A 23,783-nucleotide genomic window follows, 5' to 3' on the forward strand; every position below is an offset into this window, starting at 1 on the left:
AGTAAATATATACACTTGCATTCTTGTGTAATTGCGCGTACACATTCTACATACCTACAAGCATAAGGCATATAGATTTACACATTCAGGTTAACAATCTGCTCGCATACAGAGCAGTCCTTCAATGAGCAGTACATTAATTATGATACAAGTGAACATTCTACCACACGTGTGTGTGGGGTTTTTTTTTCTCTTTGTGGAGCTCGTTATAGGAGAAACACTCGCGGTAACGGACGATTAAAAGTGTTTCTGTGTTCAGCTATGAAGTGGTGCAGGCAAGGGGGAGTCTGTGAAATGGAACTCTCTCCCTCTCTCTCGCTCTCGCCCTCTCCCACCATCTCCCACCATGTGTCCCTTGAAAATGGTCTAGTTTCCCTGAGGCCGGCACTGCAGCAGGCCGATACAATATTCTCACAATGGACTTCAGTGCCATCCTACAAAGCCACGTCCAATGCCATCAAACCACACCGTGGGAGATTCTGTTGTCCTGCATCTATTTATACGTCTTATTATTAAATCATGTGCAGGCAGCGGCAAGAGGGAGGAAAATGTAACAAATGAATGAATGAGAGGGTGTACACGCATTAAAGACTTTATTCGAATCCAAGATCAGTAAGCGGGCTTGGGAAGGGCATGTCGCTAAAAAGGACGATGGGTGGTGCCCAAGAATGATGCAGCTTTCTGACCCACTCCTATTGGAGAATCTGTTGAAAAAGAGCCTCACGGCTCATCGGATTTCTCCAGGTTAAATAAAGATTCTGATTCTGACAGAGTGGCCACGAAGAAATACGGAACGCATCAAAGTAGCCGTTCAGCCAAGAGACGGAGTGATGGAATCATCTCTCGCGTGCAGCTGCTGCGTGAATCGTTACATCACAAAAGTGTGGGAGTTGGCAATGGTTTGGGGGAGGCTTTCATCCAGCAGTGGACTGATTGTAACTGATGATAATTAGTTTATGATGATGATTTTTTAATCTCCTGTCCAAATGTGACCAAAATCGATAAATTGCAGGGGAAAATCACCACAACTATCTTTCCATAAATAGTAAAAACAAGAAAGCCTCTCACTTTCACCAATAAAATCAAATATTTCCAAGAGCTGACGTTTCAGGCAACAGCCCTTCTTCATAAATGTATTTCACGTGCTATGCTATGAAAAAAAGCCATTTCCTAAAATGTCACGTGTCATGTATATTTTCCCCTTCAAGGCAGTGTTACTGACGAATGTGTTCAAGTCCTTTGCTGTCTGTGCTTCCGTACCACTGCCGACGCAGCAGTGTCATCGAACGATGTGCGTTCATCTTTCCATAGGAATGGCTCGAGAGCCCTGGTACACAGTGTAATGTTGCGAGGCGAAGGGGGAGGAGTGGAATTTGATGGGAGGGGAGCTTCAGCCATGGAGCTGTCCGCATAAGAGAGGGGCAGATAGAGACCACAACATGCCCGGGTTGTATTGATCGCCACGGAGTGATTAGATCATTAATTTGTTCCTCATCAATTTACCACTAGCTAGGACTTCACCTGTGTAAGTGTAAAATATATATTCGGCATACATTCGTAAACCGAGGAACGCGATGGGCAATTCGTTGTCAATGACCATGGCAAGCATGTGACGATATTTCCAAGCACAACGGCTAAAATATTCACGGGGTATATATCTGTGCATCCGAACGCGCTCTTAGGTCTAAGGTTGAAAGGTTGGTCTAATTATAACCAGCAATGACATTGCAATACGAAAACAAATATCCTTCGTAAGTACAGTCATAAGCATTGGCAGGAAATGCAGGGATGGTCACGTGCACCCCAACACCTTTTAGCTGTGAACATTCGAGAACGACGACATTCATGACAACAAATACGAGTGCTGCCTTTCGGACCATGAGCAGTTCCCCAAAAGCTGTCAAGATCCCCATTGGGTTCGGTAGGAAAGAAGTGGGACGAAGATTGGCAGAGCAATCTCACGAGTGGGTATAACTCCACATGGAGCCAAGCAGGACGAAGCATGGGCCCTGATTAAATCCCTTACGCGATTTGCTGCAAATTCCACCTTTCTGGCCCCGAACATTTACTTATCAATCTTGAAAAAATGTTGTCGACAAGTCCTAACCAGAGCGAATTGAATGCAAATACCACTCATGCATCAAAACTTTATTGTTAAATTAAGTGAACTCTCTGCTGACAGGTTATTATGCTTGCAGATTTATTGTGATGAAACGAAATTATATTTTTGGTGAAAAGCAAAACCTCTACTTGAATAATGTTTAATTGGAAATGGGTTTATATATTTTAGTTAAGTATATGATTTACGTGAATAATTGCTACAGTTTCAACTTGAAAGCTACATTTCTACAGTTATTTGTTTTGTTGAGTGGTATAGGAGCAATTAGTTAAAGGGAATAATTTCAATTTGGTATTTCTCACCGTCAACATTGTTTATGCAAAATCTTTCCAAATATTTCCAAACAAATGCTGTTTATTTACCTTGCTCTGAAATATAATTACAGGACATAAAGATTCACACGGGTCGTCTAAATCCAAATGCAACACGGCACCTTTTCCCTCTGTTGGCCTTTGCAGACCAGTCACATGAGGCTGATATATCACTTCCATGCCAGATATCCCGACCAGAGCAGCTTAAGAAGTTTTACAGAAATGCACTGCGATACCTCGGGCACTTTCCTCCAACAGGGCACCGCAGGACGTGCACACGTCAATGGGATCGAGTCATGGAAACCCAACTGACGCGATCAATCCCATTGCATCTAAAGTGCCAAGGTTGTTAGCACGCCGAAGTGGAGGAAGTGGAGAGGAAGCTCATTGATCATGTGTGCGCGTCCCAGTCCATTGATTTCATTTTCTAGAAATTCAGGGCGGGCCACATACGCAAGACCCACATCTCGGATGGTGTCATATGAAGCCACAACCTCTTGTGCGCCAGGCGAGGGAGTTAACAACTTTCCACCTCGGTACCCACATCATGATTGAGAGGTAAACTAGGACACAAGCATGCATCAACATGGAACCATGTATGGCTGTGCAATTTTCCTTACGGTGCGGTCGCTTCAAGAAGTTGCGTTATTCCTACAGCCGGACATGTCTGGTGGAGTTTGGTCAGCAAGACAGGTCATGTATATTCGGAGGCCCTCTCAACAAAAAAAAACACTCACTGAGTAGCTGCTGCCATGGTGTTGGCCTGGGGTGAGACCCCCGCTGCTGCTGCTGCTGCTGCCGCCCCTTGCGGCGTTACGAGAGAGTTCCGCTGGCGGAGGAGCATGAAGACATCCTGCCAGGCGCTCCCCTCTGCTCGGCCTGACACGTCCAGCCCGCTCGATCGTCTATCGTTTCACAAATGGGAATGAAACGCGACAATTCAACAATAGTCGCGAGATGAAACAAGCGCACACACACATTGGCACGCGCGCACACAAGCATGTGTACAGCCACACAAAGACACGCAACACACACATACACACTCACACACGACTGCTCAAGGACGCAGCCATGTGCACAAAATACACACGAGGCAAATGACCGCTTGCAGACACTGGCGACGATGATGCTGTATGCATGTACGGTGAACTTCTTTTGCACCATACGTAGCCAACCACGTTAATCGGAGGTGCCGTGAGCGAGGGATGCACGCACTATTCCTCAGTGTGGCTGGTCGCGAACAGGAAACAAGAAATTGTTGGGCAGTGTGTGCGAGCCCCCTTGCTCACACCAACGCCAAAGTGTGACCACACGACTGCACGTGGGGCTATTTTCTTTTTTCTTTCTTCCTTTCGCCAGAATGCCCGGCACCAGCCAACGGGCCCCCTCCGTCAGCTATGAAGAGGCCACGAGGGTGTGCCGAGCGATGCGTGAACACGAGGGCACTGCCTGTAGAGGCGTGCGGATGTCCCCTTATGCCAAGGCTGTATTTATAATTAATATTGAGCGGGACACATCCCCCCAATATTCAAATATGCTCAAAATGCCCCCCCCCCCCAATATATTGCTATAAAATAGATTTGTGTTTATATGATTGTGGTTATGGTTGTACTTTATTAATCCCTAATCTCTGCCATTACATACAATGAAACAAGAAAAGGTAAAAAAATTAAAAAACAAAGCAATGCAATAAAATACCCTATTAGACATTATTGTAAAAAAATAAATAAAAGTCCATCCTATGTGTTAGTGAGTATTGTAATATTTTAGGCAGGAAATTCGTTTTCAATTGAGATTTTTGGTCCCCCCAATGTTGACTCCACGGCTACGGCCTTGCCTTACGCAACGCGCTTTCTTCATGCTCCACGCAGAACGAAGAAGAGGTCACTTTTGAATTCCTCATCATCAATTTTGGTCAGGAAAAAATAGCCCGAGAAAGGTTTACACTCGGCAAAGGTAAAGAACGCTCCGCTGAGGGGCTGGTGGTGGTGCAGTAGCACGCGCACTGTGGCAGAGATCAGTGGTGAGTGATATCTCAATTGATCCTGCTGAACAAACCAAGGACCGTCTATCTACTATGTCATTATTAAACCTTTGTTATAGAGTGCATTTTATTTCGGAATTAAAACCTGGTGTTATATTTAGCAAGAGAAAACATTTCCTATAACACAATGTGTATTGTGTTGTCCTTGTGTGCACATTTGTAAAGACAGTGCGGAGCGATAGCGGGACAGTCTGGGTCCCCGGGACCATGGTTACTAATGGCCGTGCTCATGATGATTGATGATTGGACGAGCGTTGACAGCGTCACGTGAGGGGGAGCACGGGGTCCAATGGCGGGGGAAGTGTAACTAGGGCAGTGATTGACAGAGGCAGGTGGGCGAGGAGAGTTCTAGAATGGGGGCGTGGCCGCACCGGGCGAGGATAAGAGGCAGCGCGAGGCGGAGCTGGGGGCTGTTGGCGTGGGACGCTGTCGTTGTCGTCTTTGTCGCCTTGGATCGGGTCGTCTCCATCGTCTGTGAGTTGCCTTGAGACTAGAAGCTACGTTGTCTCAGAATAGAGTCGTCTAACTACCCAAGTATACATAGTCACTCGCGGTTACTCGTTGAGTTGTCAGTGGACTTTATACATAACTCGCTTTACTACCTGGCTTCGTCCGGGACTTGGATTCTTGTTGAGGATTAATTTCATATTCCCTTATATTTCACTGAAAAACCCTGAAAAAAAATTATGCTTGCAAGAAATAAAAAAAGCCGAAACAAATCAATGTAACTAAATCGGATGTTTTTCACTCAAGGAAATTCAACCTTAACCCACTTATACGCAAGGTCGATCTAGGCAACTTGGGAAGGGAATGACGTGGCGAGCTGAAAATAGTCGCGTTGACTTAGAAACTCGAGACAGCGATGCCGCTCATTTGTGCGGGATACACGGCCTACGCGGAGGGTTGGGGGGGGGGATGCGTGACGTCAGCAGGCACACTGCGTAACGCTTCCGCATGCGGGTGACATCACAGATGTGACGTCACCGCTCACTTGCCATGCAAACTATTACATGCATTATTGCGCCCCCCCCCCCCCCAAAATACAAAAGCCTATTTTTATACTTTTCGCATTGTGTACAGTCTGGAAGCCACCCACATGGCAAATTTCAAGTTTGTTGCATGTCGGGAAGTACGCTAAACATTTCAAACAGACACACATTCACAAATTTCCTTTTTATATATATAAATATACAGAAAGACAAGACCGTGTCTCTGAGAGCTACATTACACACGTAGAGATCGTTTGTCAATCCACTGCTGGATGAGGGCCTCTCCCATGCCATGAAGGAGGCAGTGATTACACGACAATACTTCACCACGCTGGTCAGAGGTGATTGGAAGAGGTCGAAATAATCCATAACAATAGATTCCGCTGCTCTCTGCTGCCCACAATGCCTACTGCACCTGTGTGGTGGTCGCCCATCCACAAGCACTGTCCAACTTCAATCCCGCTTAGCTTCCAAATCCCTGATTGTGCAGGGCGCATTCTATGTGATTTGCTTAGAGGCGTCCTGATGCGTGTAAAATGTATATCTGTAAAACCATCGAATTTGATGTTTTGCATACATACGTAACGACAACGGATGAATACAACATTGCTCAGTGAAACAAAGAAGGAAGATGCCACTGGCCAAATTATCAAATCAAAAGGGAAAATGTACAAATATATATGATGTATGGTAATAGTAACTATAAAAAACAATAACTTCAATGTTCCACCTAATTGCCGCACATTAAAACGCATGTTGTTTGATAAAAACTATTTTTGAGCTAAACCAGTGGCCAGTAAGACTGACAACTCTTTACCACTGTGTGTATTTGTGTGTTAGTCATTGTATCCGGCAGCCCACCTCTAACCACCACAGGAGGAAGTTTTGTTTCCTGAATGCCTCCCTAATTGTTGTAATGGTGCTCCATTAAACCAGGATCTTAAAGTGAGCGTTCTAAAAATATTTATCCAGCTGGATCGCCTTTTTTTGTGTTCTTGTCTGCGCTTCAATGCCCACCACTGCTACTCTCAATACCCCAACCCCCTCCCCACATCTCCACATGTATATTCATCATATCATGCACACAATCCCTGTTGCTGTATCAGGAGGAATGAACATGTTGTTATCGCAGGTGATAGCCAATATTCCCACCCATACCGAGTAGCTAGCAGAGGTGTATTGCAAGAACTGCATGGCTAATTGGTGCGAGAGAGTGTGTGAGAGAGAGCTGTGTGGATATAAAACACAGAGGAACAATTTTTATTTTATTTATTAGAATATATCACGTGAATAATCCCTTGAGATGGAACATTTTGTTTGCAAGGGTGTCCAAGGTGGCGGTTAACACATACTTAGCAAACACGTAATAACACATTCTGGAATAGCTGTTAGCTTACTGGATTATGATCCGAGTTATACAGCTGCAATTGTAGGCCATGCACGCAAGAAATAAATGGAAAATAAATCTGTTATGGGCCTTCGCTTGATCGCCACCATCAGCCATGGTCCCATCCATTGCTAGAATAAGGCCTTCCCGCACTGCTACCATCTCTCAGGAGCTCTGCGATTGAATACCACTAGGTAAACTCAGCCCTAAAATGTGTGGCTGATGTGGTATATCAGCATAAAACGTGGAGGGAAAAAAGTGGCTCTGACCACACCACCCCACTCGGTGTGCTGTACTGGGCTAAATAGGTACTCGTTATGAGCATTTACACAAACATACAGATACTAGCTGTACTACCCGGCTTCGCCCGGGACTTGTATCCACCACGGCCGGCCGCCTTTGTCTCCCCAGTGGCGATGTTAATACGCCACACCAGTTACTCGTTTGAGGCTGAGTCGACCTATGGGAGGTTCAAATAATCTTGACCGGTGGTGGCCATGAGCGGGAATCGAACTCGGTTCGCCGGGTTGGTATCGCAGCGTAGCGTTAACCACTACACCCACCGCTCCTCACACACACAGACGCACACACAGACACACACACAGACACACGCAGACACACACAGACAGACACAGACAGACACACAGACAGCACGCTAACCACTACACTACCGCTCCCCACACACCACACACACACACACAGACACACACACACAGACACACACACAGGCAGCACGCTAAGCACTACACTACCGTCCCCCCTACACAACACACGCGCACACACACAGACACACACACACAGACACACACACACAGACATACAGACACAGGCAGCACGCTAAGCACTACACTACCGTTCCCCCTACACGTCCATAGGTACACATACACGCGCTTGCTGCAGACACACACATACACACACATACATACACGCACATACACACACATACACACACACACAAACACATACACACACATACACACAGACATACACATACATACATACACACAAACACATACACACAAACACATACACAATACACACACACATACATACACACAAACACATACATACACACAAACACATACAGACACATACATACACACATACATACAGACACACAGACATACACATAAACACATACACACATAGTCATGACCCGGCTTTGCCCGGGACTTGTATCCACCACGCCCGGCCGCCTTTGTCTCCCCAGTGGCGATGTTGATACGCCACACCAGTTACTCGTTTTGAGGCTGAGTCCCTCCCTCGCCACTCTCCCTCCCTCGCCACTCTGTAGAGGACGTGAAATTTGTATGAATTTACCTCAGAGTGGCGTGTTGAGTGTCGAGGCCTAGCACCGTGCAGAGCCTCCCGCCTTGCCTGATTTTCCCACCCAGCGAACGCTGGGTACGGGTGCCGGTCCCCCCCCCCCCCCCCCCGCGCTATTAAAAATGGCGTCCACCCCGCGGCGAAAAGTTGCTACTCGTTGCCAGGGGCAACCGCCGTCCAATGAAAGCGGCGAAGGCGTCGTTAGCTGTTGCCAGGGGCAACCGCCGTCCAATGAAAGTGCGTATGGTCCGAAATCCACACACACATACACAGACAGACAGACAGACATGCACGATTTTATATATATAGACTAGCTGTACTACCCGGCTTCGCCCGGGACTTGTATCTACCACGGCCGGCCGCCTTTGTCTCCCCAGTGGCGATGTTAATACGCTACAGTAGTTAAGTTACTCGTTTGAGGCAGAGTCGACCTAGGGGAGGTTCAAATAATCGTCACCGGTGGTGGCCGTGAGCGGGAATCGAACTGGGTTTGCCGGGTTGGTAGCGCAGCGTAGCGTTAAGCACTACACCCACCGCTCCTCACACACCACACACGCACAGACACACACACAGACACACACACAGACACACGCAGACACACACAGACAGAAACACAGACACACGCAGACACACACAGACAGAAACACACACACAGACAGCACGCTAACCACTACACTACCGCTCCCCACACACCACACACGCACACACACGCACACACACAGACACACACACAGACACACACACACAGGCAGCACGCTAAGCACTACACTACCGTTCCCCCTACACAACACACGCGCGCGCGTCCATAGGTACACATACACGCGCTTGCTGCAGACACACACGACTTTCAGGGTGCATACGGCAGTAAACGACTGAAATAATAAAGCGGCAATGCTGTGTAAGGAACGCCTTAGACCCGCATTATACATTTGTGTAATGCGAGCGTAAACACACAAACACACACAAACACATACACAATACACACACACATACATGCAGACACACAGACAGACACATAACACACATACATACACACACATACAAACACAGAAACACATACACACACATACATAGACACACACATACATACACACGAACACATCCACAGACGTACATACACACATACATACAGGCACGCAGACATACACATAAACACATGCAAAAAAACCCACATACATACACACACACATACATACACACAAACACATGCACACACATACATACACACATGCATACAGACACACAGACACACACATAAACACATACACACATACACATGACCCGGCTTCGCCCGGGACTTGGATCCACCACGGCGGCAAAACCGACATACATACACACACAGACATACACACAAACACATACACACACATACATACACACATGCATACAACACACAGACATACACATAAACACATACACATGACCCGGCTTCGCCCGGGACTTGGATCCACCACGGCGGCAAAACCGACATACATACACACACAGACATACACACAAACACATACACACACATACAAACACACATGCATACAGACACACAGACATACACATAAACACATACACATGACCCGGCTTCGCCCGGGACTTGGATCTACCACGCCCAGCCGCCTTTGTCTCCCAAGTGCCGATGTTAATACGCCACACCAGTTACTCGTTTGAGGCTGAGTGGACCTAGGGGAGGTTCAAATAATCGTCACCGGTGGTGGCCGTGAGCGGGAATGGAACTGGGTTCGCCGGGTTGGTAGCGCAGCGTAGCGTTAAGCACTACACCCACCGCTCCTCACACACCACACACGCACAGACACACACACAGACACACGCAGACACACACAGACAGACACAGACAGACACACACACACACAGACACAGACAGCACGCTAAGCACTACACTACCGTTCCCCCTACACAACACACGCGCGCGCGTCCATAGGTACACATACACGCGCTTGCTGCAGACACACACGACTTTCAGGGTGCGTAAGGCAGTAAACGACTGAAATAATAAAGCGGCAATGCTGTGCGAGGAACGCCTTAGACCAGCAACACATTTGTGTAATGCGAGCGTAAACACACAAACACATACAAACACATACACACACATACATACACACACATACACACAAACACATACACACAAACACACACATACATGCACACAAACACATACACAATACACACACACATACATGCAGACACAGACAGACACATAACACACATACATTAACACACTTACACACACATACATAGACACACACATACATACACACAAACACATGCACACACGTACATACACACATACATAGAGACACGCAGACATACACATAAAGACATAAAAAAAACCCACATACATACACACACACATACACACAAACACATACATACACATACATACACACATACATAGAGACACACAGACATACACATAAACACAAACACACATACACATGACCCGGCTTCGCCCGGGACTTGGATCCACGATGCCCCGCCGCCTTTGTCTCCCCAGTGACGATGTTCACACACGACAGCAGTTACGCTTTTGAGGCTGAGTGGACCTAGGGGAGGGCCAGGTCCGTTTCAAATAATCGTCAGCGGTGGTGGGCGTGAGTTGGAATCGAACTGGGGTCGCTCAAGCAGCTTAATGACTGTTTGTACAAAGAACATATAAAGAATCGATTATAATAACCAGGCAAGAGTCCACATTATAGACTGCCAGTACACGCACTCAGCTTCATAAGCAGGCTAGAGTGTACATGATAGAGTGGCAGTACGCTCACCGAGCTTAATAAGCAGGCTACAGTGTACATGATAGACTGGCAGTACGCTCACCCAGCTTAATGAGTATTTGTACAGTGAACATTAAAGTAATCGATTGTTGGCGCGTTGGGTTTAAAAGTAATATTAATAGCACACATTGTGGTGGGGGTGTAGTGAAGAGTAGGAAAAACTTTGATGAATTTACCTCAGAGTGGCGTGGTGGGTGTCGAGGCCTAGTAGCGTGCAAAGCCTGCGGCCTCGCCTAAAATTGTCGGCTTGGAAGAGGCAGGGTACGGGTGGCGTTCCTTCCCCCCCCCCCCTAGCGCTCCAACAATACTGTGTAATGGCTATTATTTAATTAAATACGGAGCTTATGAAAGTGGCGAAGGCGTGGCTAGCCGTTGGCAGGGGCAACCGCCGTCCAATGAAACTGCAGCCCTTGGCGAAGGCGTGGCTAGCCGTTGCCAGGTCCAATGAAAGCGGCGAAGGCGTGGCTAGCCGTTGCCAGGGGCAACCGCCGTCCAATGAAAGTGCGTATGGGCCAAAGTCCACACACACACACACACAGACAGACAGACATGAACGATTTTATATATATAGATGGTAATAGTAACTATAAAAAACAATAACTTCAATGTTCCACCTAATTGCCGCACATTAAAACGCATGTTGTTTGATAAAAACTATTTTTGATAAATGTAGCGCCTCTAATTGTGTGCGTGTACATATATATAACTAGCATTTCTACCCAGGACTTGGATTCACCCCCAGTGGCGATGTTCACACACCACACCAGTTACTCGTTTGAGGCTGAGTTGACCTAGGAGAGGCCCAGGACCGGTTCAAATAATCGTCACCGGTGTTGGCCGTGAGCGGGAATTGAACTCGGGTCGCCGGGTTCGTAGCGCAGCGCGCTAACCACTACGCCACCGCTCCCCCCCCACACACACGCGCGTCCAGAGGTACACATACACGCGCTTGCTGCAGACACACACAACTTTCAGGGTGCGTACGGCAGTAAACGACTCAAATAATAAACCAATGCTGCGCGAAGAACGCCTTAGACCTGCAACACATTTGTATTTCACTTTACTCGCGGAGGATTGGCGGGTGGGGGTGCGTGACATGAGCAGGCACACTCAATTACGCTTCCGCACACGGGTCACATGACAGATGTGACGTCACAGCTCACTTGCCGTGCAAAATATATGCATTATTTTGATCATTTGTGCATGGTGTACAGTCTGGAAAGTACCCACATGGCAAATGTTAAGTTTGTTGCATGTCGGGAAGTATGCTAAACATTTTGAACAGACACACATATTCACAAATTTCCCTTTTATATATATATTTAGAAACCTTTGGACTCGCACCAAAAAATTATGTCAGGAAGTTAAATTATTGAAAAATAATCTTTAACATATGGCAATGCATATACTGGATTAGAAAACATTCAAGTTTGCATTTAGGAATTGCGGTATGGTATTGAAGCTTTTTTTCGCTAACTCTAAATTCCACATTTTGGAAGCAGAGCTTGCTGTTAAAGATCCCCTTTTCAAGGAGGAAGAATGCAGCTTGTCCACACACACACCTACAGAGACAACGTGCAATGGGCGCGGGACACGTTGATCAGGGCGCAAGTTACGGGACACTGATCAGGGCGCAAGTTACGGCAGCGGACGCCACAGAATGACCTCACGTCACAGACAACCGCAGCGGCGGCCGCGCAATCTGCTGGCACTTCTCAAAATGTGTCGCCGTGACAAAATGTCCCGCTTGGCAGATGTTTTGTTTTCTTTCCTGCGAGAGCAATGGCGTGCATCCAGATGTGGTACACTGCTAGGGTGCTCATCTGAAAGCTGCAAAACAACAACTCGTCATTTGCAATGCCTCGCTTTGTAAAGCCCCGAGTGATTTGGTGACTTTGAGAATGGACCCTAACAAGGCAATCGTCAAGGAAGGCTGAGGACATTTGTCCATCTGTGGTTAGGATGTGCTTTAGTTTGCATCGGAGCCTTTTTGGCATTTACATTCAATAACATATCTAAGCAAGGTCTGGTATAACTTACGCAATATTCAGCCGCCCACGATTCTGAAACTCACTGGGGACCGATTTGCGTTGGGTTTGTTTCCGCACGTTTGCTGGAATTCCGGCGTTCCGCTGAATGTCCACAAAATTGATTGCGCCGAATTCACCTCCCAGTTTTTTTGGTGTATTTTTGTTTGGCCTGATTCACCAGGTGAGAAATAGGTGCAGCCCCGTACCGCTAAAACATTCATGCAGCCAATCAGCAGCCAGGGAGGGCGGTGCCGAAGAGCATCTGAGCTCTGTGTGTGCTGATGTCAGCACCCTCGCCAGGTCAACGGGTCCAAGCCGACCAATCAAGTTATGGTCTCTCTCACGTGAGAACAAATAGATGCTCATGTATGTAAGGCTCTCCACCCACCTCTGCCAAGGTGCAACATGTATGTATGAGGAATGTTGAGGTGGCACAACAAACTCAACACAAAAAGCAGTTTTAAAGAAATGAGTTTTCAATCTAGATTTTAAAGTGCAGTCCGAAAGAAATTTTAAATGGAGTGCTAAGCTAAACATGCTTATGCACCACACCACCTCTTATAGAAATTACAACAGAATAAATAATCTGTTAATTTTCATTCGGCAGTTTTTTTTCAAACTTGACTAAAGCATCCATCATCATTCGGGTATGTAAAGTAATGTTTTTGGTTGTTGTTGTTGTTTATTATGTATGCATTTATATACCCCCTACTTCTCCCCCTCCCAACTGTATGCGTCACTGGGTCCTTAAAAACCCTTTCAAGTTGTACGATGATCTCTGTCACTCTTGGCCTCTAAGTCCTCAGAGATCACCATAGACTATAAATTTGCATAAAAACCAATACATGCATTTGGTGACGTTAAAATGAAACCTATTTTGCCACGCTTTACGTGAAGCCCATGATGTCATGAAAACCAATGATTTTATGCTCAACCTGCTGAGATTTATATCTATAACGCATTCTTTAACATCCCATCTCTGCAATTTAAAAAATGTATAGTTTCGTGATATATTGAATTTTTGCATCGAGTGGTCATCTCTCCTCTGCCCTGTAACGCACAGACACGCCACACCTCTATTCCGACTTTCTACTGGGGCCGAATACAAAAGCACGTGAACTAACTTTGGATATCCGGCCAGATAAAGGGTTAACGCCTAGAAACAGAGAGCGAGTGAGAGCAGAGAACAAAATATTGCCTGAGAGTTGTGCTCTGGGAAAACTGAAAATAAAACATTCAATCGGAGACCACTGCGCACAGCAAAGCCTCAGAGGTAAGCGAAGCGAGTGCTGTTCTGTGCTGTTCCGTCACACTCACTTGCACCAAACTGCGTCCTCTCAAGAGTTTTGTTCGTAACATCCCCAGGCTCCAAAAAGAGTTATTTTTTGTAGAGCTGCTGTTCAAACACTTGTGGTGGTGGCACTACCCTTGCCTTTGATTTCAAAGTCAAATGCTTTGTTGACTCTGTCGGAAATAATGCTTTTCAGGGCCAATAATAGATGCTGAAACATTAAGTATGCCTGTGGGCAAGAGCACTCAGTCAACATTGGTAGCTAAAGACCGACTTGACCAATACATTATGCATCGGGTCTGATTACTTATTCACAACCGAGTTCAACGTATTTGCAGCAAAGGCTGAGACGCATTAACATCCATCAAATGGCTTATAGCGAGTTGATAAACAATAATTTCCAGTTGCAATCTGCGAACCGGGCCTCATTAAAGATGCTTTATTCAGCAACATTAACCAGTTCCTATAGAACCAGCAGATATGTAAGAGAACATATATATATATATATCACATGACGCACACTTAATACAGCTTTGATGAACGCCTGTCGACTCAAATATCGGATTGCATCGCGTTATGTTTTCCCCCTTTCATCATCATTAAATCCAATATGTGTATAGGCCATGACGGACTGACGAGGAATTTAGCATAATCCATTGTTATGGCGATGTTAAGCAAATTCAACGTTCTATGCGGGGCCAGTCAAAGGCTTTGAGCACAGGACATTAAAACTCTGTACAGACTCATGATTATTCAGTCAGATTTAACATACCCACCTGCAGCTATTATTAGTTTATGTTAAAAGAACATCGCCTGACTTTTATAATGAAATGGAGCTTCAAAGTAGACCAACTTTTGCATCTTAATTAAAACTATTGTTTTCAGCCGCACTCGCTGATCTATGCAAATACGTAGAATGTACCGATTATTCGATCACTTGTTTTGCCTTTACCCTTATACCACGTGTAAGGGACCTGCTAAATAATGAACCTCATATAAAATGCATCAATCCAGCCAAACAGTTTATAAATAGGTTTAGTTTTGCACGTGCTTCTTTGTTTTATGTATGCACAAAGCAGACCGCAGATGGCCACCGCGAAATTGGGGTACCTATTGAAATCCCCTCAACAGCAGAAGGTCGGGGAGCTCAGGACAATATCCTTGGCTGCAAAACGACAACAGCAGCAGCACCATCGAGCAACACACACACACCCCAAAATCAAATCTCGGGGAAAGCCCAGAATGAACTCGGACACCCATCTTGCAAAACGCATTCACGATACAAGGTAGCTCGCAAAATGCAAGCAAATTTACAGTGCCATTCGTGATTTCACCGCTGTCACAACGGTCGTAGGTTCCGTTTGAGTACAGCGATACCTCGACTTTCGTTGCTTCGCTCTTTCGGGCGTTTTCAATTATAGAACACATTTCAAATTTCGTCCACGCGTTTTTCAATTTCGTCTGATTTCATGCAACCTTCCACGACGTTCGCGCCACGCGTCATCTTCTTTGTTCAGTCTTTGAATATAAGTCGTTCAGTGAGCATCTCTTATATTTGTGTTTATTCCTTTATTATGAATACTGTACTTATTACTGTGATTATACTGTTAACAATTCATAGTTATTTGTGATAACAGTATAATACTACAGTGTTCATAGTTATTTTCGTGATTACAAAACACGTGTACAGTATTCATACTGTGCTTATTTTTGTGATTACTGTAAAATATTTATTTTTGTGTTTTAAATATTCATAATGGGTCATCTAAGTGTGGTGATAGTAAAACTAAAAGAACCCATGAGGTTATCAATTTGCAACAAAAGCTTGACATAGTCAGACAATGAGCAAAGCTAAATAAAAGCTCTGCTTTTACATTGGTCCATTCTTAACATTCGTCCATGCTCTGGTCCACTAACCAGAAGAAAGTGCGAGGTATTCCTGTATGTGTGTATGCATATTCGCGTGTTGAACTTCTTCCGCACCGTACGTAGCAGACCGCGCTAACCGGGATGTTACGATGAAAAGACAAACTTTCTGAACACAGAGCAGTTGTCGAGTTTGAGATTGGGCCCGGTCGTGGCAATCTGGACCCAAATTCTGCCGAACGAACGGGGCGTCGGCGGGACCTCGTTTAAATTGTAGAATAGGAACCGAAGGTATTTGTTGTTGTTAAAGATTTAAAAGTCTAGTCGCATACCTTGCCCAGGTGGAGTTGCCACGAGAGTTCAAATGGTTAATATATTGTGTTGGTCAACAAGAGCGGGGCGGCACTCGGGTGGTCCACAAGACGCGTGGTCCACAAGACGCGTCGTACACAAGACGTGTGGTCCACAAGACGCGTGGTCCACAAGACGTGTGGTCCACAAGACGCGTGGTCCACAAGACGCGTCGTACACAAGACGTGTGGTCCACAAGACGCGTGGTCCACAAGACGCGTGGTCCACAAGACGCGTCGTACACAAGACGTGTGGTCCACAAGACGCGTGGTCCACAAGACGCGTTGTCCACAAGACGCGTGGTCCACAAGACGCGTGGTCCACAAGACGCGTCGTACACAAGACGCGTGGTCCACAAGACGCGTGGTCCACAAGACGCGTGGTCCACAAGACGCGTGGTCCACAAGACGCGTCGTACACAAGACGCGTGGTCCACAAGACGCGTGGTCCACAAGACGCGTGGTCCACAAGACGCGTGGTCCACAAGACGCGTCGTACACAAGACGTGTCGTACACAAGACGTGTCGTACACAAGACGTGTGGTCCACAAGACGTGAGGTCCACAAGACGTGAGGTCCACAAGACGTGAGGTCCACAAGACGTGTGTTCCACAAGACGTGTGTTCCACAAGACGTGTGGTCCACAAGACGTGTGGTCCACAAGACGTGTGGTCCACAAGACGTGTGGTCCACAAGACGTGAGGTCCACAAGACGTGAGGTCCACAAGACGTGTGGTCCACAAGACGTGTGGTCCACAAGACGTGTGGTCCACAAGACGTGTGGTCCACAAGACGTGTGGTCCACAAGACGTGTGGTCCACAAGACGTGAGGTCCACAAGACGTGTCGTACACAAGACGTGAGGTCCACAAGACGTGAGGTCCACAAGACGTGTGGTCCACAAGACGCTCGCCGTTGCTGCAGCGCCAGTACGGCATCTCCATCATCAGCACCACCGGCAGTCCTCCCTCCCTCCCCCTCTCCGTAGTAATTCGTTCTTTATTGCAAATCAAACCCTCCCGTTTTACATTGTCGGCGACACGCCTGGCTGAAGACTTCTTTTCTCAGCTTAAGATCTCGGCTCACGCCGCCCGGATGCAAACGCATTAAACGGACGCGATTGAGCAAGCAAGCGAACAAAAACTAACAACAACAAAAAACCGCGAACTCCCGTTCGTTAGAGTACTCGGTGGTGTTTCAATGTGGATGCAGGACATCGTTTACCTGTTGATTTCAACATTGGATTAACTTTGATTGGCGATTGAAGCTCAACTTGACTGCGCCGTGGAACATCATCGTAATGGTGTTATTCCCCTCCAGGCTGAAACACCTGGTGGGTAAAGCACCTGCATTGGCTCGTCTGAGAAAGTAAAACTCCACATTCCAATTGCAACGTCGTCTGTTCATACACCCCCCCCCCCCCCCACACACAATTTACTCTAAGTGAACTAGTATTCATTGCAATTACTTGGCCTAATCCAGTCCTCGCTGGGATTTGAACTCGTACCATTATAATTGCGAGTCGCAGAGATTGCTACAGGTCGCCACTCGGGCTGATCGTATTACACAGAGCTTTGGAGTGCTGCGGTGGCGCACTAACGACCAACGTGGTGTGAAGCACCGTCAAACAACCGCCACAACAACTGACGCAGCGTGGCGATGCCTTTGCAGAAGGTTGTACATGTTGCAAGTTAACGATGTTTAAATGTAGGCCCCTGGTGTCACTGTGTGCTGGTGATGATGCGGAGCATAGGCACGGGAGGTTATCGCACCTCACCATGTTTCTTCCTGCACTTTTGACATTTTTTTAAAACATTTCCTTCATCAATGTCCACTTTTCTACTCCATGGTGCCATCGTTCTTCCTATGATAACTGACCGAGGTAGGCAAATTATTTGGTGATACTGTGCTGGCAGCGGTGTACAAAGAACAGACAGCACAAATAACTCAACAACGCAACCTTAAAAATAAAGCGTACAGCAGACCCTGGCTAATCCACTTGCGATTTATGCGATTTTCACATTAACCGCGCACCTGAGATTTTGACGTAAATTAATAACTCGTGGATTTTCTCTTCAGCCCGAATGAATAATCTAAAAACAGTTATGCATTGTTATTCTTGGAAATGTTTATTTACACGTCACGTGCTTAAACCGAACCAATATGTGCGCCGGTTAATCCGAAATCTACGTGAACACCTCTACAGTACAGTAGTTGCATATCTTTACAACAGTGGGCGGAGTTTGATTTATGTTAATTGGTGTGGCTCTGCTGTCCACTTAGTGGGCCGAGTCTTCTGCGTATAGAGATCAGCGTAAAATGGATATTTTTGGATTATCAGCGGTTTTGAATCACCGGCGGCCGTCCTCCCCATCATTAGCGTGGATAATTGAGATGCTCCTGTATATCGTTGGTGAAGTTTCAAGCAACGGGCCTTCTTCACAGCAGACAGAGAGGCTGGAGAGTGGATAAGAGTTTACCGATACCTGAGGCTGCGTTTGCCAGCTGTGTCCCTCTGACAGATATCTCAAATTGCATCGCAAACTCGGTGTACGTGACCGCTGCTTTGCTCATATTTTTCCCGAGGCCAATTGCGCGACCTTTTATTTACGTTCTTCCAACATTTTCTGCAGCACATTCCCATCGGAAGTTGCCACGACTGTGTTGTCAGAAATTGTGAGACAGATTATGTTTTTTGTCCCCTGTTCATAATCAAGGTTTTATGGGTTGGATCGCGCAAATATAAATCTGTCGTTAACCCATCACCACCTGACACATCCAACCGGTAAGGTTTGTCACGTAAACAAAAGGCACCAACTAGTTACTACTTCAGCACCACGCCGGTGTGTTGGAGAGTAAATCCACAACATTTACAATTTGAGTACGACACATTTATACTTATGCGATCTAACCCCAATAATAATTCATTATTATAAATAATATTGTTCGCGAAAGCTAACGTGGTTGTGTTCTCTGTGTGAGTGTTTCTTGGAGTGCGGTCCCCGCTACCACCGGTGGCCCACGACCTCCTTCCAGATGGTCTGCGGGGCTGTGATGCACACGCACAGTTTGATCCGGGAATAATGACAACGTTTATTGTACCTTTTGTTTTGGACCTTAGTTGATATTTTACTCGTGATATTTGATTTAAAAAAATGAAGTTGTGTAAATTACTCTGATTAAACTACCGTAACCTTAACATGTAAATGCTCCCCTAAACAAAACTCTCATAGCTGCGTTAAAAAATAATGTGTTCCGGTAATATGAATCATTGTGTTTAAGTGGTATTTAAAGAGATGGGTGAATGCGTTTTGTCACGGGGGTGGGGGGCGGTGGGGGTGTTTGCATCGGCTGAGCGGTCCGCGGGCCAAACACATTCGAGAAACAGCGCTCTATGTGCATGCCTTTGTGTCTCTACAAGGTTCTGAAAACATCTTCGAATGTCGCCGTGAATAGTGTGTGGGAAAGCGTATCACCTTGTCTAACTCCCCTTCTATGTATAATAATTGATGTTCTGATACTTTCTTCATCTAACCTCTGTCTGTGTAGCGCTTCCATTTTTTTTTTCATTTCAATAAACCAATATTTAGGCTTATGGTTTGTACGAGTTTGAATGACTGCATCAGCATAAGTACGCCTACAGTATTAATTTACTAAATGTTTACACGTAAATGAAATATCCCAATAATGGATTGATGCCTCACTCTTTTTTCACTTCAAAAATGGAGGTCACACTGATTTGAGTGAATGCAGAGAGCTCTTGGTCCATTTTTCACCCATATATAAAAAAAAACATCTACAAAAAAATCCATCAGGCAAAAAATCTAATAAACCTTAGAGACTAACCATCCACAAGAGCAAGAACGAAAATAGGAAAGGCTTCTCTGTCAAGGACCACATCAAATATGATATCAGCTTCTGGAAAACTACTGAATTCCAAATACCACTGCGCCTATCCATTGTGAGTTATGAAAAGGCCATCGACTCAGCGGACATTGATGCCATGCAGAGGGGCTCTCGACAGCTTCCTCTAGTGGAGGCCCCTCTACCAGCAGTGGCATGAGCAAGCACAGCAAAATCAGAGCTGCACCTTTACCTTTATATATAATAACATTAACACCGAAGCATACATTCATTTCAATTAGGGCAGGAAACCAAGAAACAACACATGCGAAGCTAATAACATAACCAACGCTTTCCTTAATGAGATAACTTTGCTGCTCTCACAGCAGGAGAGGAGGTTGTCGGTGGCATGTGCCCCACACCCGCTGCGTTTGCCACACGCTGCTGTTGCCGCCGCCGCCGCCGCTGGCTCGTGCCTCTTCGCTAGTGGGAACGTTTACAATTACTCAGCACCGGCAGAATGTCGTAACGCGCTCGGTGCACCTGGACCCAGCCCAACACTAGCAACTAATGTAAATCAGACTAATCATGTCACAGTACTCTGCTTTGCATACAATTAAAATGCGATAGCCCAACTGCCCTGGGTGCAGCGTTGGTGCGGCAGTAAAAAAGACGTGGCACGAGTAAATTCGCAGCGCAGATTCGATTCCCTTGGTCGTTGCTGACAGTGGCGAGTAATGTCTGAACTGGTCCCGGGGAACTAACTTCACCAATCCGCAATTGAGCGGCGCGGTTGAAGTATGGTCAAATAACCCCACCGTGATTGCCACAGCATTGGCAGGCCTTCGTCCGGTATTGGATTGATGAAAATTACATGAAGATTCCACGTTGACACTTAGCTGTAATCAATGTTGCTTCACTGAAATTAACTTCAGCCCAATCGTCGATTGCGGCATATTAGGCTTGAATATGGAATAATCTCCAAACCACTACATTTAAAGGAATGGCGAAACCTGTAAATGAATGTTGAATTAAAGCTTTCGTGACTGCAGGAATTAATATTCTTTGGTTTTTTTCGGTAAAGTCACGTAGATAGAAAAAACTAAAAGGTAAAAAGGTACCGAAAGAACCAAAGAATACTGTAAATAAATGTTTAAGATAATTGCCACAACTATGGCTATGGTTGATGGAACACATTGCACAAATATGCAGACGTGACGTGGCCCACACAACACACTTTGTCTTCTCTGTGAATCCATTAATTCTGATATATTGCTTCTGTTTAATGTATAACACCATTTTTCAATGTGTGGATATTAACTTAAAGATGTTACAAGTCAATGAAAGTGACACTTTGCAACAGTAGGCAGTAGTTTTGCCAGTGTTCGCAAGCCAATATGATCCCTCTACACAAAGTCTAAATGAGCCCTGCATCAAATTGCCCATTCTGACAATGGGATGACCATCAAATTAGCTGCACTCAGTTGCCAGCCTGTGCCACACTTATGACGTAAGGAACTTCTCCGCATTAAACATGCTTAATTCTTCTCAGGTTCTCAAATACCATCTGCACACATCATTACAAAGTGCTAAACATTACCGTAATAGACCAGACATTGCATGGCCCAAGAGAACATCTTGGATAAACTCAGTGAAATGCAATAGCGAATATTATAGTATAACGGTCGACATGTGTTCAGAACATTTGCATCCTTTCATGCGACCTTGTCGCGATACTGATTCGCACATGCGTTGTCATTTTTCACGTCATCATTAGCCCACCTCGGAGAATGCAAAGTGCTGTACAATGGAAGCCAACGTAATGCTAACCCAGACGTTGCATGTCCTTGTGGCGGAATATCTAGAGCACAGTCCACTGTCAGCAAAGCTGTCAAGATTTCCAGCCCTTCTGCCTTTCACAAATTTTAATTTCGCCTGTTGTCGAGAGAAAAAAGGGCGTTATATTTTTTCAAGAAATAAACAAATGATCGACCACACACTCCCAGCACATTCCAACCATCGCCGATGGTTTGTTTAACCTGGAAATCCTGAAAGTTATGCTCACATCAGTCTGGAATGAAAATGACACGAGATGATGATAATAATAAAAAATGAGTTCTCCTTAACCCTTACGCCCCACAGTAAGGCTTCCATCGCCAGAAGCCAAGCTATTTTGGCTCTCAATGCTGAACAATGGTTTGCACAACAGAGTCCAGTAATTGCTTCAAGATGTCCCTAACTCGCTTAGTTTCCAGATGCCTTCACCACAGAGGTGCTGGCAATGTCACGTGAAATCACTGTGGCTGTTAATATAATTCTTGTTTTTCAGTATTGGATGCAGAGCACGTGCTATTATTGAGGTTTATAAAACAGGATATTTGCGTAAACAGTGAAATATCTAAGAGCAAATCAAAAATAGCAAGTGCCTAAAAACATTTAAAAAAACTATTCCGCACCATTATGTAAATGTGAATGACACAAAAATTAAATAGACAGCCACTGAAAGGTGATAGCACAACATTCTTAATACTAGATGATTGAAATAGAAATGTTGCCTAAATGTTTTTACTCTCTCTATTTTATGCATTAACTTGGAATGTTAACATCGTGGACCTTAAAAATGTCCGATACATTGCAGAATGGTTTGGAAAACTCAAGCCTCCAGCATCCATCGCCTATGTTGCCCACATGAGTGCAGAGTCCCCTCTGATCCATGGGAAGAACGACCAAGGCTCTACTTACAAAGTCGTCACACGGACAACGGGAAAGGGGGGCAGAATATCACGTGGGAGTGGATAAGGAGGAGAAAAAGCCTAGATGCTCGTGTCCTGTTGAATAATAATAATATGCATCCCTTTGTTAATCCACTGCTGTATAAAGGTCTCCACATGCCATGCCAGTCTTCGGGGTTGTTTGACCATACTTTACCACTTTGGACAATTCGGGTCTTTAAACTAAAACTATTTTTTTAATAAGGCCCACTGAGCTATACAACTGTTTTTCAGAAGTGACATGGCCACAAATGAAAGTTCAACGAAGTGGCTTATCTTCTTGGTTCTTTCGGTAAAGTCACGTAGAAGGGAAGTAATAAAATAATAAAAATAAAACATAATAAAATAATTCTCACGACGTTTCGGCCACAACGCAAGCAGCCGTCCTCAGGTAAGTGAAGACCAGGTCTGTCGGGGAGACAGCGTCTGAATCATTCTGAATCATTCTGAATCATTCAAACGCTGTCTCCCCGACAGACCTGGTCTTCACCTGAGGACGGCTGCTTGCGTTGTGGCCGAAACGTCGTGAGAATTATTTTATTATGTTTTATTTTTATTATTTTATTACTTCCCTTCTACGTGACTTTACCGAAAGAACCAAGAAGATGAATCCCTGCAGTCACGAAAGCTTTAAATCGAAACTATCTATGTGACTTTAACGAAAGACCCAACAA

The 23,783-nt window shown here is 45.5% G+C and overlaps 1 protein-coding gene across 3 annotated transcripts in view; it reads right to left on the bottom strand.

Moving 5' to 3' along the window:
• Positions 1–23,783, bottom strand: part of LOC133353469 (ankyrin repeat and fibronectin type-III domain-containing protein 1-like) — a 289,388-nt gene that overhangs the window by 221,629 nt on the left and 43,976 nt on the right. For all 3 annotated transcript variants that reach the window (XM_061569738.1, XM_061569737.1, XM_061569736.1), the window contains exon 4: positions 3,168–3,335. In XM_061569738.1, coding sequence (XP_061425722.1) covers positions 3,168–3,335 — 168 coding nt within the window. The remainder of the gene's footprint in view (positions 1–3,167; positions 3,336–23,783) is intronic.

Source organism: Lethenteron reissneri, chromosome 44, assembly GCF_015708825.2.
Source record: "Lethenteron reissneri isolate LAM-NWPU_2019-01 chromosome 44, ASM1570882v1, whole genome shotgun sequence".
Classification (NCBI taxonomy): Eukaryota; Metazoa; Chordata; class Hyperoartia; order Petromyzontiformes; family Petromyzontidae; genus Lethenteron; species Lethenteron reissneri.